We start from the raw sequence: 14,381 nt of genomic DNA, 5'->3' as shown, positions 1-14,381 counted from the left end.
GATTATTCTCAGCCAGAAAAAAAAAAGTATTGGATAAATTAAATGAAAAATATTTTATGGTGGTCTTTGCAGTTTTAAGGATTCTTTAAGGCTCTGTCAGCATGGATTCTCTAACAGCAAGGATCCTTTGACTAGGTACAGAAAAAAAGAGTGGAAGGAAGTTTGCTGAACACTGATTATCTCTGAATGATAGGATTTGGGGTGATTTACATATACATATAAAAATGTTAAATTTAAGATGAATAGTAATTGAAGCAGGAAAAAGTACTAAGTGGTAATTAAGGTCAATTTAACAATGGATTCTTCTTGACAATGAAATTCTTTTAAGCTTAAATCTGTATACTTGAACAGGAAAAATCATTTTTATCATCTTGGTTTGACCTGGCTCTTCTTTTAATGTTAACAGAAGCCATGCAGTGACACCCGCTAAGACTTGTTGGTAGCCATGTCGGAGCCCCACAGGGTCCAGTTCACCTCTCTCCCAGGTTCTCTGAATCCTGCATTTTTGAAGAAATCCCGGAAAGAGGAGGTTGGGGGAACAGAACAGCATCAGGACTCTGAGCCGGCTGCAGCAGCTGTTCGGATTACACTCACCCTCTTTGAGCCAGATCACAAGCGCTGCCCAGAGTTCTTCTACCCAGAGCTGGTGAAGAACATACGAGGGAAGGTGAAAGGCCTTCAACCCACAGACAAGGTACACCCCAGCAGCCTCAGACTCCATCTGCAGATAGAATGCATGGGACATCCTGTGCAAATGGGTCTTCTGGAGGGTGGAAACAAGGCTTGAAAGGCTTTTGCTGCCCCTAGATGACGGCATTCAGCCCCAAGCAGTCACAGGTGTGCTCGTTGTGCCTCTGGGTAAGAAAGGCTAGAATTCTTTGTAGAACCATGACTGTTCATTCATCGACTGTTCATTGACTGGAATTTTGTGCTGGACATTTTTCTTTTCAATGAAATCTCACTCTGCCTAGTTAGCATAAGGACAGACAAGAAAAGACACTGATAGCTCATCTCTTCTGAACAGTGATATTCTAGATAGTTTATTTACCTGGATGAATGGAAACCTATTTTTGTGGGAGTTTTTTTTGTTGTCGTTTTGTTTTATTTGCCAGAATTGGGTTGTAGCCTTCAGGTCTTGTGAGAATCAGTGCGGTTTCTTAAATGTTATTTATTTATTTATATTTATTCATAAATGTTTATTTTGAGAGAGCTAGAGAGTGAGAAGTAGAGGTACAGAGAAAGAGGGAGACAGAGGATCCCAGGCAGGCTCCACACTCGCCACAAAATCTAATGTGAGGCTCGAACTCGCAAACCATGAGATCATGACCTGAGCCGAAATAAAAGCGTTGGAAACTTAACTGACTGAGCCACCCAGGTGCCCCTCTTAAATGTTTTTTAAAAGACCTGTTTATTTTCCTGGCATATTTGTTTTACTTTTTAGTATGAAGCTTCTCAAATAAATACAGAATAGGATAATAATGTAATAAGGCCCATGTACCCATCACCAGCTTTAGCTATTACTAAAGTTTTGATAATTCATTAACATTGTAAAAATTTTTAAAAAGTTTTTACTGAATTATGTATATAAGAAAAATGCATATATGATAAATTCACAGCTTGGTGCATTTTCACAAACTCAACACACCTAAGTAACCAGTACCTGGATTATAAAATGTACCATTTTCCAGGATACCAGAAACCATCCTCCTGCCCTTCCAAAATCCTAGCTAAAATACATGGCCCACTGCCATGATTTCTGACAGCTTAGATCAGTTTTGCATTTAAAAAAAAAATTAATTAACTTTAACTTATTTTAATGTTTATTTTTGAGAGAGAGACAGGACGTGAGTGGGGGAGGGGGAGAGAGAGAGGGGAGGGGGGGAGAGAGAGAGAGAGAGAGAGAGAGAGAGAGAATGAGAATCCGAAATAGGCTCCAGGCTCTGAGTTTGATGCGGGGATCGAACGCGGAAATGGTGAGACCATGACCTGAGCTGAAGTCAGACGCCCAACCGACTGAGCCATCCAGACATCCCAAGTTTATTTATTTTTGAGGGAGAGGGAGTGTGAGCAGGGAAGAGGCAGAGAGGGGGGAGACAGGATCCCAAGAGGCTCTGTACTGTCAGCACAGAGCCTGATGCAGGGATCACACTCACAAACTGTGAGATTATGACAGCTGAAACCAAGAGTCAGTTGCTTAACTGACTCAGCCGTGCAGGTGCCCCTGGGTGTGCACGTTTTGTATTTTATGTAGATGGAATCCTACAGTGTGAGTAGGAAGTAGGTGAAGATCACAAGCACCTACCCTGGTGCACTGTGCTAGGCTCTGAGGCAAGGGTTAGTGGGGTCCCGCACTTGGAGTATTTTGATCTCTAGAGTGACTCTTAGTAAAATAAGGATTAGCCTAGTACCTGGCTCACAGGGTGTTTGAGGTTAGAATGAGATCATGTAGGCAAAATTTCTAGCAGCAGAACTTAGTGGCCAGTGCTCCTTCAGTCTGATTCACTGTTGTTTGGGTTGGATGCCTTTGGTTAGGAGCATTGTCTACTTTCTTTGCTCAGATAAAAATGTGTTTCCTTGATTAAGATCATCTTCCATTAGCTGAATGAAGCCAGTAAGTTTGTGCCAAAGGTCAACCTTTCATATTTGGGCTAGTGGGCAAGATGAGGAAAAATAATTTCAAATCTACGCAAGCTTCCTTTTCCAAAGTAGGAATTGGATGATCTTCCTTGAGAGGAAGAGACAGTAGCAGAGATTGATTAAAATCTTTATTTATGGGCTCAAACCAAATTAGTAGGTCAACTGAAATTAGAATACCAGTACTGTGATTTCACCTTTCTTGGGGGTCCAAGTGCCCTTCTCTATTGGAGAAAAATTTATGGAGCATACACAGAGAACTTTGGATTCATTTTCAGGGGATTCACTCTCCTGGCCTTCAGATACAGAACTCCTGAATCATTGTGTCTACTCTGTGGTGTTCAAAATATTACGTAACCTGACAGATTCATGTATTAATTCATTTACCATATGTTTCTTGTAATGTAAAACTATTGTGTTAGATTCTGAGGAGTATATAAAGGTGGAGAAGCCACTATCCCAGCCTCAAGGGAACTTTCAGTCTTGTAGGTATTTTAGAATTATGCCAACACAGGTAACAGGTGTTACAATGTGGTAATTGTTTAAGTCTGGTACAAATAAAGCACTGGAAGGCTTGGACAGAGGAGAGCTTACATCCCAGGTGATGTGTTTGGACAGAGCTGGACTTTCATATGTTCGGGAAGTAGTGCTTTTGGACAACTACTGTTTGCAAGACATGAAAGAGTACACATTGAATCCAGGACTGCTCTATATTGGTAGAATTTCTTAAGATTATTTTAACCACTTAAGTTATATGTGATCATTATAGAAAATTTAGAAGATACAAATGAGTGCATGTTCTAAAGACCACTCATTTGTGATGCCTGCATCATATGTATGTTCCCTATTATCTCATTATGCACATATACCCTCTATCATTTAACTGATCTTTTATGGGTGGGTTGGATTTCAGGAGGCAGAAATGGGAGACTGAGGCAATTGAGTTTTGTCTTCAGACAGGCATCCAATCTTTAGTGATTTTGGTCTACTCTGAAGGCTTAAATGTATTTGATACGAGAGACTTTTATTAAAATGAAGGTTCCTTGCCAAAGAAACCTAAGGTCCCAACTCTGGAAAACGTACTTAATGAGAAAAATGCAACAGTTTGCAGAGTAGAATTAAACTTTGGAAATTCATGTGAAAATATTTGGAATGTGTATTGATATTGTACTGAGCCATCAAAATAAGCTTCTAAGGAACGGGAATGCTGTGAACCTGGGTTTGACTTCTGGTACCACTGAGGGAAGTGCAAGTTCATACCACTCTTCCAACCAGTAAGGCAGAATAGCTCTCAAGAGCTTGCACTATTTTCAGTGGGTTCTTAACCTTTTTGAGCCATTAATTGCTTTGGAAGTCCAATGAAGCCTATGGACCTTCTTAGAACAATGTTTTTAAATGCATAAAATAATTTTTAGGAGTACCGAGGAAACTAGCTATATTGAAACACAGTTCTGTGTAGGTTGAATATCCCTGAATATAGGCCCTTTGCCATTTTTGGAGCCCTCTGGGACCTAGTGCTATGGTGGGCCATTGTAGTCATTCAGTTAAGTTTCATTGAATCACATGAATGGAAACTTGACTTTAACAACTAATTAAACAGTGATGGGACAGTAGCATGTTTTTTTCCCTTTTCTGAAAAAGAGTTGTTTTTATTCAGTTTATAGGTATTGAGTAGTCAGTACTACAGTCAGGTATTACAGATAGGGTTGTGGGAATTTTTTTGTGACTCTTACTTTTGTGAAATGATCTCTTTACAGAAGAAAGATCTCTCAGATCCTTTCAATGATGAAGAAAAGGAAAGGCATAAAGTGGAGGCCCTTGCCCGGAAATTTGAAGAAAAATATGTAAGATTTCTCTCTTGGGCAACAAAACAACCTCACTGAGTGGGAGAGGTTTCCAGACATTTTTATGTTCCTTTAGTGGATTATCACCTAAACAAGTGCAGAGGTTGGAGAGAACAAAATGCGATTATTAGATAAATGCATTAAGGTACAGAAAATGCATGTGGCAGGCACTAGTGTATGAAGCTAAATGGATGAATGAGCAAGAAGGGCCTTTTACTCCTAGAATTTATGCTTAGAATAAATATTATGATACAAAGCATACAAAGCCACTTAGTTCCTTCTTCTGTCTTAGGCCATTTTGTGCAGATAGAAATCTATTCTATTTTAAAAGGTCTTCAGGGAACGGGGTGTGGGGTGGGTGTAGGTGTGTGTGTCACTGTTCCACGCTTTACAACCTTGAGTCACTAGTTGATGGAGTTCAAGGCAGCAATTAATTCTATGTATCAAAAAAAGCATGTGACCTCAGAATTAAACATTTATTAAGAGGGTAGGCCTCATGTTATATGTTCTTAGCACAGTTACACATGGAAAAAGCACATGACCTATTTTAAATTTTAGGGTGGAAAGAAACGTAGAAAAGATCGGATACAGGACCTGATTGACATGGGGTACGGTTATGATGAATCGGACTCCTTCATCGATAATTCTGAGGCGGTAAGTCCTTACTGAAAATGTCATTGGAACCATCTTAGCTCCTACTGAAAACCGCCTGGAGGTGGGAATGGGGTCAGTGTGGGCATGCCTTCAGTGTGAAGAAGAAAGAGCTGGCCTGGTGAGAGAGGGAAAGTGACATCCTTGATCTGGCCTTGATTCCCTCACTGAAAATGGCCAGATCGATCCAAACACCCTTTAGTTTGGACATTTGTGGTTGACGAGAAGCAGGTCTTAGCATACTGACTGTCTGAAACGTGACAGAACACCACAGTCGTACCTGCTCTGTCAAGACCCACTCTGCACCTTTGGATTTGAGTACCAGAACGTGTAGCTGACCATTTGTTTTCTCCCCCTTCAGTATGATGAGCTTGTTCCTGCTTCTTTGACTACAAAGTATGGAGGATTTTACATTAACTCGGGAACCCTGCAATTTAGACAGGCATCAGAATCTGAAGACGACTTCATTAAAGAAAAGAAGAAAAAATCTCCAAAGGTTAGAACAATACATGATTTTGGATTTCGGAATTGCTTTCTTCTACATGACTTTATAAGATCAGTAGGTGACTTACCAGAACATGTGCTGGTTTAGGTTGGCTCAGGAGATTGGTGGAAAGGCTTGAGCCATGCCAAGGCCGACAGGTCACTTCTCATACCTGTAGTTGGGCAAGGTGCTGTGAACCTGGAGCTGTCTGTGCCTGTGTCCCAGCAGGCTGGGCAGCGATTCATTTCTCAAGGTGGTTTTAGGACAGGGACTAGGGCAGTGAAGAGTGTGGAGTGAGGGGAATTTGTACCAGCCTTGCTGTGTCTCTTCTGTGGACATGTAGAGGACTTCAGTTCCCAGGGCTGTCACCCCGACAAAACAAGTGAGCCTTAAGATAAGTTTATTTTGAAATCTACCTACCACTGCTTGCGTGTTTACAACAAGATGTAGGGCCTGCATACAGCTTACTTGAAGTAGAAAAGTTTCAGGCTACAGAATGGCCTCTTGCCTCAGCCCTGGGTGCTTCCAGGAGACACTGTCAGTGGGATTGCTGTGTTGACCTGCTGCAGGTCTGTGGTCCAGGGACTGGTCTGAAAGCTGTTGCTCTTGAAGGAGGTGAGGCAGCTCTCGGGATGAACCCCGGGCGGAGCAAGGCCAGTGCTGTGTAGTGCACTTGCTCCCTGAGTTAGGGAGCCGTGTAACTGTGCCTTGTCTTTAATTCTCAGAAGCGGAAGTTGAAGGAAGGTGGTGAGAAGATAAAGAAGAAGAAAAAAGATGACACTTATGACAAGGAGAAGAAATCGAAAAAGTCCAAGTTTTCCAAAGCCGGGTGAGAGGCAGCAGCTTCTTTGCTAGGACGAAATCTGAACTGTTAGGGCAGGACACCTGGGAGCTGACGTGCCCTCCTCCTCACAGCTTCAGAAGAGGCAGCAGGGCTTGGCCTTCCGTTCCCCATCATGCCTCCCACAGTGCCACCGTGGGCAGTCAGTGCTCTCACATCTCTGTGTGTCAGACATCGGAGTTCGCTCTGTCCCTTTGTCGGTGTTGGCAGCTATTTCTGTCACTGTGTGACTGCTGATGTTTCTTGTTCTCTTGGGCACCCCTCCTCTGCCCCAGTTCTCCTTCTGTCTCTGCCACTTCCCTTGTCTTCTTTGGTCCTGCTTTCTTCACCTCACTCGGTCTCACCCCAGCTGCCCTTCAAGTTGCTGCTGTTCTCTGCTGCTCCTGCTTTTTCCCTTTAAATATTTTTCTTGCCCCCCACCACTTTTTTGCAACCTTTTGTTTCAGCCTGGCAGTGGTTTTTAAAAACACATCGGATATTTAGCATTCTGTGACATTGTTCTGCTAACCTGTATTAAATCTCAAGCTTTGGTCCCAGCAAGAAGGAGCTCCATATGCCAAGAGGAGGGAGGAGGAGTAACAGGGTGGCCCTGTGACTGAGGTTCCTGGAGACAGTTGCGCTGGGAGCAGGGGCAGTCTCTCGTGAATTTCCCTGTTGAGGTGTGCTGCAGCTTTCGTAACCAACTTCTTCCTTGCTTGCAGCTTCACAGCCCTCAATGCCAGTAAGGAGAAGAAGAAAAAGAAATATTCTGGGGCTTTGAGCGTTAAAGAGATGTTAAAGAAATTTCAGAAGGAGAAAGAAGCTCAGAGAAAGAGGGACGAAGACCATAAGCCCGTAGCGGTCTCGTCGGCGGAAGCTCAGGGCCTGCGGGAATTGGAGGGCACCTCTGACCCCTTGCTCTCGCTCTTCGGCTCCACTTCTGACAACGACTTGCTCCAGGCGGCCACTGCCATGGACTCGCTGACTGATTTGGACTTGGAGCAGCTGCTCAGTGAGTCTCCAGAAGGAAGCCCTTTCCGTGATATGGATGATGAGAGCGATTCCCTTGGGGTGGGACTGGACCAGGAATTCAGGCAGCCCTCTTCCCTCCCCGAAGGCCTGCCCGCGCCCCTGGAGAAGCGCGTTAAGGAGCTGGCTCAGGTATGGTGACACAGAATGGCCGGGCTTTCCTGGAAGCAGTTTGGGCAGATTGACAATGGTTCTGCACCACATGAAGCTCGCTGCCCAGAGCAACCCTTAGTGAGTTGGCAGTTTCGGTGTAAGCTTTTCCAAGCTCTCTTCTCCCGAGTGAGGAAACTGTGTAAGCTCTGACCATCAGGCATCATTTTTAGGGCTTTCATGGTTCTTTCACTCCCGAAAAAAAAATCTTTCTCCTAGAGGAATTTCTTTCCATTTCCTGCCTGTCCGTTCCTTCCTCACAAATGTCTTTCCTTTGGTGCAGTAGACGCTAATGTTGGCAGCAGGCAGCTGAGGCACAGATCTGTCATTTTAGTAATTAGGTTTTGAAAAGTCACAAAAGTTTGCAAGTGTATGTTAAACCTAGGGTATATGCTTAATTGCCCCTGGGTTTCGGTTGCTGCCTGGACTTGCCCATCATCACTGTTAGGTAGCGATCATAGGACTACCTAATGAACGAGAAGGAGCTGAACATTCATACTGTCTATGAACCGTTAAGAACAACAACGGTCTTTGGGCTATAGCAGCCCTTGGCAATTGGGAATTGCTTTCTAGAGTGTTAAGAATTGTCAGTTCAGTTGTGTATTACTGACTATGAACCAAACATAGATCATTAGTTATGATGACTTGTAGTTAAGGAACATTTTACTTCGGGCATCCTGACTTATAATGCAACTGGTGGCATCAGACTCTAGCTTAAGTATTAAACTAGTGGTTCTCATAGCATTTCAGAATTACTGTTCTGTGTAATATCCCTTGTGTTTTATGGTAGGGTAAAATGTTAACCACTGGTACAAGTGATTTCTTGTTTTGAAAAAGTTTTTGAGCACAACAGATGAAGTAAGTCAAATGTCTTACTCAGATCCCTAGTTCTTCCTCATTCACCTGTGTGCAGTGTTCTCTCTGTGATGATTTAAATGAATTGTGTCATGTCAGCGTTTCTGAGAATATCTGAATAGGACGTGTAGGTGGAAGTAGTCGAATCTGAACTTGGCATGTTTGAGCATACTGTTCTGTGTTTGCTCTCAGAATTTATGTTTAAACAAATTACTCTTGGTCGTTCTCAGTCCTCCGGTTTGTAATCTAATTCTTTTGTAGCTTCTGAAAGTCTTGTTAAGTAAGGTGAGTGAGGTATAAGCGGCAGTAGCCAGTCGTGTTTTTAGAGAAAAGTCAAAAACATTCTTGGATGTGCCCCTCCACCCACCATAGGTAGTGTTCTAGTCTGATAACTTAGACTGATTATATTGCTTTCTTGGAAAAAGATGGACAAACTCCATGGAAACAAAATGGCTTAATATGAAGCAGCATTGGGTTGTGATTCAAGAAAGCCTTACTTTCTGGAGTCCATTGGATGGACCCTGAGCAAGCTGTCCTTCCTCAGTGACTGCTAAGTTCTCTCTTGGGACAGTGGAGACAGGGTTCTGGACCCTATAGATACGGTAGGCTTGGTTGGGTTTTGGTGGGGAGGTGGTGACCAGGACAAATTGACATACTGAAAATGAGCATTCATATGTGAGATTGATACTTAAGTCATCACCTAGCTCTTCTACTATAAGAGCGTTAAGAACCTTTGGGAAATGGGATAGAAAATGGGGATTACCCATCATTCTGCCAATCTGAAAATTATTCTCAATTTGCATATTCCTTTCTAGCCTCTGTGTATATGTTTTTATGCAGTTGTAATTATAGTTGTGAATAATTGTTTCCTGCTTTCTTCACTTAATAAATATTATTGTAAAGCCCTCATTACTTTTGATGGTTGCATGAAAAAGAAGGCTTATTTTTAGAAAGTTACTTAATGCCATTCCAGAGGACCCCCAGGTGGTCCATTCTCACCAGGGTCCTGTACTCGGGCACTTGGAGCCTCCTACATGTGTGCTGAGTGCTCTAAACCCAGACCTCACTGAGACTCTGCTGGGAAAGCTATTCCTCCCAGGGAGAAAATGCCTATGTACACAAAAGTTGCATATAATTTCAAAAGCCATCCATGGATATTTGGATCCTTAATAAGGAGCCCTGTCCTCAATCTTGAACTGGACATTGCGTTTTTAAATTTACATTGAACTTGATGTACATAACTGTAACATTAGTAGTGTTACGTGTTCTCGCTTTATTTTTCACTCCCCTTGTTATCTTTTTTCCTCTTCTTTATTTTTATAAGATTATTTAGTTTTAAAATTTTGGCCTTAGATGCAACATGTATCAGTTTCTACTGTTAACTAAAAAAACTGCCCCAAAATTTAGGGCTTCAAAGAGCATTTCATTTCTCCTGACTCTGGTTGCCTGGGTGGTTTCTCTTCTGGTCCTACCTGGCTCACTCTTGTGGCTCCATTCAGCTGACAAGTTGGCCGGGTGCTGGGATGGCTGGGGTGGCCGAGGTGGCCAGGACATCCGGCCTGTCCCTCCTTCTAGTCTTTCATCCTGGGTTTCTTCAGAGCATGGCAGTTTCAGGGTGACATTTCAAGAGAATGAAAGTGGAAGCTGCAAGGCCCGTGAGATCTAGCCATAGAAATTCTGTGTTCACATCACTTCTCTCCTCTATTGGTTACGCAAGTCAACAAACTAGGTTGGAGGGTTGGGAAGTTAGAGGCCATCTTCTTGTGGCAGAATGCATATCCTGGGAGAGAAGGGGTCTGGGATCCTGTTTGTCACCTACCACGGTCCTATAAGCAGATCCTAATCTGGTATGTATCCATCCCTTAGGGAATAATCTTTACTCTGAGAAGGAAAAATTAGACTTCTAAGTTTATTTTTGAGAGAGAGCACGCATGGGCGCAGTGCACACCTGAGTGGTGGAGGGTGGAGAGAGACAGAATCCCTAGTGGGCTCCATGCTGTGGGGCCTCAGACTCACTAACTGTGAGAGCATGACCTGAGCTGAAATCAAGAGTCGGATGCTTAATTGACTGAGCCACCCATGCTCCCCGCCCCCCTTTTTTAAAGTTTATTTATTTTTGAGAGAGGGTAGATTAACTTTCTAACTAGATGTGATGCTTGAAACTTGGAAAAAATATATTTGAAATATATATATATATAGTTAACTATATATAGTTAACTATATATAGTTAACTATATTAAACTATGTTAAAGAGGTACCCCAAGAAGGCTGCCCTGGTGGATGCCCAAGCAATGTTCACTGTGTTCACTATTTAGCCTGTTTTTCATTTCCTGTTTCTTTGTACTATACGCTCTTATGGCCCCAAAGAATCCAGTGATTTGATCTCATGGCTTTACCTTGTCTTCACTGAATAGGCCTTGATTGTGCCTTTTGTCTTGGTTGTTGGAAAGTTCGAGTGTGTTGCCCCCTCAGGTTACTGTCTTGATGTAGTCTGGCAGCTACTCAGCCTGGTCCAGACAGATGAGCAGCTCTATTGACTAAAGCATAAACTGGGAACAATACTGAGAAAAGAAAAACAGAGACCTCATGTCCGTCACCCTTCTACTCCACCTGCTCACAGCTTACCCTGTTATAGACTTAGAACCCCTGCCTCACAAATCAAGGCAGACCTGGATCCAAGGAGAAAAGGGTAGGAAAAAACCTAACCTGTTTTGTCTTTTTTAAAAAGAAAATCATGCCAGCAAAAACAGGTACAGTATATAAGGCTCTGACCTAGGTGCTGAGAGGCTGTAAGTGACTTTTCTTATAATTAAAACAGCTCATTAAAGGGCTTTTGGAACTATTGTAAAATAGCGTGACTGGACTGTTTCCATTTAATTTCATTTCTTAGTTAATCTAGGATTGATGAATTGAAACAACTCCTTAAGCAACGGTATCTCTTCTTAGGGTTGAGGAACCTCACTTATTTCCGGAAGAGTATCAGATATAAATCCAGTTGTTCTTTTAGTTGGATTTATTTAAAAATACAGCCCTTGACTAATTACCTTCATTATAAAACCAGACCCTCAGAGATATTATCTACACAATTGAAAAGGCATTGGAAACCTCCGACATACTGAAGAACGGGCTGATAATCTAAAAGTAAAATTTGAATGTAAACCGAAGCAGTTGATAGGTCTGCCAAATGGTGGGGCATTTGAAATACATGTTACAGTGATTAGATTGAATGAATACGAAAGTGCTTCTGGATCTTAGAAGTAGCAGTTTGTAAGCTTAAACAAAACAATGACTCCTGTTTATTTTCTCTCAAACTAAAATCCTCTCAGTATATTAGAAGTGCCAAGACTTCTGAATACTTAAGAAAACGTAAGAAATCCTCAGGTGAATGGATTAAAAGTTGCAACCTTTCTTTCTTTGATTTCCATCCATCCATTTCACCCCCTTTCATCCTGGGCCTTTGCACTTCCCTCCCTCCAGGGGTTTGCAGAGGCTTGAGTTTTGTGTATTCTCTGCAGGTTCTGTTTGTTGGTACCAAACTTTTTTCCTCTGGTTGCATTCTTTCAGTAATACCTGTTTGTTCCTTCATCTGTGCACTTAGGTGACATTTACTAAGCTCTTTACGTAATAGGCAGCTGTGGGAAATATATTGACAAATAAGATTCAGTTCTTGTCCTCCATGAGCTTGTTCTCTGTAAGTGGACCAGTAGACATGTAAACAGGTGGCTGTAGGACAGAGCAGAATGAGGTAAGCTCTGTGATATTTGTGTGGCCAAGCAGATGGTCAGGTGGACAGCCAGACTTGAGGTAAGAAATAAGCTCCTTGGGTATGTAGGAATCAGACTGGAAACAACAGGTTTGGCCTGGCGCAGTGGAGAGATGGCCTTACAGGAAGCCCAGGCATAGGACTGAGGTGGGACAAGGGGTTGTTGAATTGTTGGATGGTGGGGACCCCCTGGAATGTAGTGGAGAATGGGGACCGTAAATGCCACATAAAAGAGTTTGGGTTTGATTCTGGGCTTGGAGAGAACTACCTAAGGGTTTTAAAGGAGTGGAAGGATTTCAGGAGGATGGAGTGTAGTTATTAGAAGTGGGGAACACAGGAGGAGGAGCAGAAACTGGTGGGTTTGGTTTTGGATAAGTTGTGTGTCCATACCAACAGATCATCCATTGACAGAAGTAATTGGAAATTCTAATCCAGAGCTTAGAAAAAAGGGTTTAGAGCTAGACTGTTAGATTTGAGAGATCTCCATGGGTTATGTGTTATTTTGAAGCTATGAAGGTGTAGAAGGTATTGGGAGAAGATAGTTTTAGATAGAATCTTGGACTCCATCTATTATTAAGGAGAGCTAATGACAGAGAGGGAGCAGCCAGAGGTAGGAATGGGTCGCAGAGGATACAATGAGAGGAAGGCACGTGAGGGGACAGGAAGGTGGAGGGTAGTTCTCAGTGCCTGTAGTCTCAGAGGGGTTGATCAGGGTTGATCGTTTGTTGTAAGACGAGAATCTCACTGCCTTTGTTTGCCATCATTATTCTAGATCAAGCCTGATTTTAGATATTTTATTTTACCTAAAGCCTTTGGACCAGCAACTCTTGGGTTTAGGTCAGTGGTTTTCAGTCCCCTCTGCACATTAGAGTTACCAGGGTTACTTTTAAAGAGTGCACATTCCTGGGCCTCGTCCCCAGAGATTGTGATGCGATCTGGACCAAAGGTCTAGGGTGGGGAAAACTGCCAGGTAATTCCAATATGCAGCCAAATGTGAGAATCGATGGTTCAGACTTTTGCTGTGATTGCTTTCCTGACTTGTGCACTTAGTGCCCTGGCGGCCTGCCGTGGCTGACACGCAGGGTGCGTACTGTGTTCTCGTGGGAAGCAAAAGACTGTATAGGAGCCTGCTATGGCTTGTGTCAACAGGTAGGAAGGTATGTTAGTGGTTAAGATGGTCTGGTAATAGAGTTTGTGATAAACTGTTAAGTGGATTGTGAGTTTCTCAAGAATTGCAATGTCCTTAAGTGCTAAAGTAGCACATTGTTATTATTTAGGGGTGAGGGGGATAAAGGTTTTCTAATCTTGAGGGTTTGTTGCAGTTATGATTGTTTTTGTACTGTGGAAGTATGGAAATTCCATCTCACAGTTGAGGTGATAGGGTGCTGGTCACAGGAGGTAACCAGCTGGTTGAATCAAATGTGTGATGATTACTTTGACTCTGTATGATTGACTTTTATGTGACTGCTGTTTCGAGTCCTGGAAGAATGGACAGTCCATAGATGCTTTAGCAGCATTTGAAAAAAGCTGGATATACCAATTTGGGAGCATAGGGTGATCGTAGGTGAACTTAATCTGGGATTAGGGCTGAGTGAGGATTTTCTCGAATCGGCAGGTGTTCTGTAGGGAAGGACTGGCCTTGTGCCTGTGGGTGAGCGTGTGGTTGTTTGAGGAAAGTGCACTAACAAATGTTACTGTCTGCTGTGAACCAGGCTGCCAGAGCTGCTGAAGGAGAGAGCAGACAGAAGTTCTTCACCCAGGATGTTAATGGCACCCTCCTAGAGTGAGTATCTTTTGTTTCCATGTGTCTGCTGCTACCATGCCTGGGTTGTGCAGGCCAGGGAAATGGGTGTGGATGGAACTGCCTAAAGATGACTGCTTCTGAGAGAAAAAAACGGTGATTATTTTCCTTTAGTTTATTTATTTATCTTTAAGTTTACTTATATGTATTTTGAGAGAGGGAGAGCACAAGCCAGGAAGGGGCAGAGAGGGAGAGAATCCCAAGCAGACTCCGCATTGTCGGCGCAGAGCCCGATGTGGGGCTTGAACCCATGAGCTGTGAGGTTGTGACCTGAGCCGAAATCGAGAGTCAGACGCTCACCCGGCTGAGCTATCCAGGGGCCCATATTCTTTTTTTTTTTTTTTTAAAGG

General features: G+C 42.9%; 1 protein-coding gene across 7 annotated transcripts in view; it reads left to right on the top strand.

Moving 5' to 3' along the window:
* The window catches only part of UBN1 (ubinuclein 1), a 38,828-nt gene that overhangs the window by 4,532 nt on the left and 19,915 nt on the right, over positions 1 to 14,381 (top strand). For all 7 annotated transcript variants that reach the window (XM_042971575.1, XM_007073377.2, XM_042971574.1 and 4 more), the window contains exons 2-8: positions 407 to 694; positions 4,392 to 4,478; positions 5,037 to 5,132; positions 5,491 to 5,625; positions 6,339 to 6,442; positions 7,156 to 7,594; positions 13,943 to 14,013. In XM_042971575.1, coding sequence (XP_042827509.1) covers positions 446 to 694; positions 4,392 to 4,478; positions 5,037 to 5,132; positions 5,491 to 5,625; positions 6,339 to 6,442; positions 7,156 to 7,594; positions 13,943 to 14,013 — 1,181 coding nt within the window. In that variant the 5' untranslated portion in view covers positions 407 to 445. The remainder of the gene's footprint in view (positions 1 to 406; positions 695 to 4,391; positions 4,479 to 5,036; positions 5,133 to 5,490; positions 5,626 to 6,338; positions 6,443 to 7,155; positions 7,595 to 13,942; positions 14,014 to 14,381) is intronic.

This window comes from Panthera tigris, chromosome E3, assembly GCF_018350195.1.
Source record: "Panthera tigris isolate Pti1 chromosome E3, P.tigris_Pti1_mat1.1, whole genome shotgun sequence".
NCBI lineage: Eukaryota > Metazoa > Chordata > Mammalia > Carnivora > Felidae > Panthera > Panthera tigris.
Note: the sequence above shows the minus strand (reverse complement) of the source record. Positions and strands in the feature narration are given on the sequence as shown.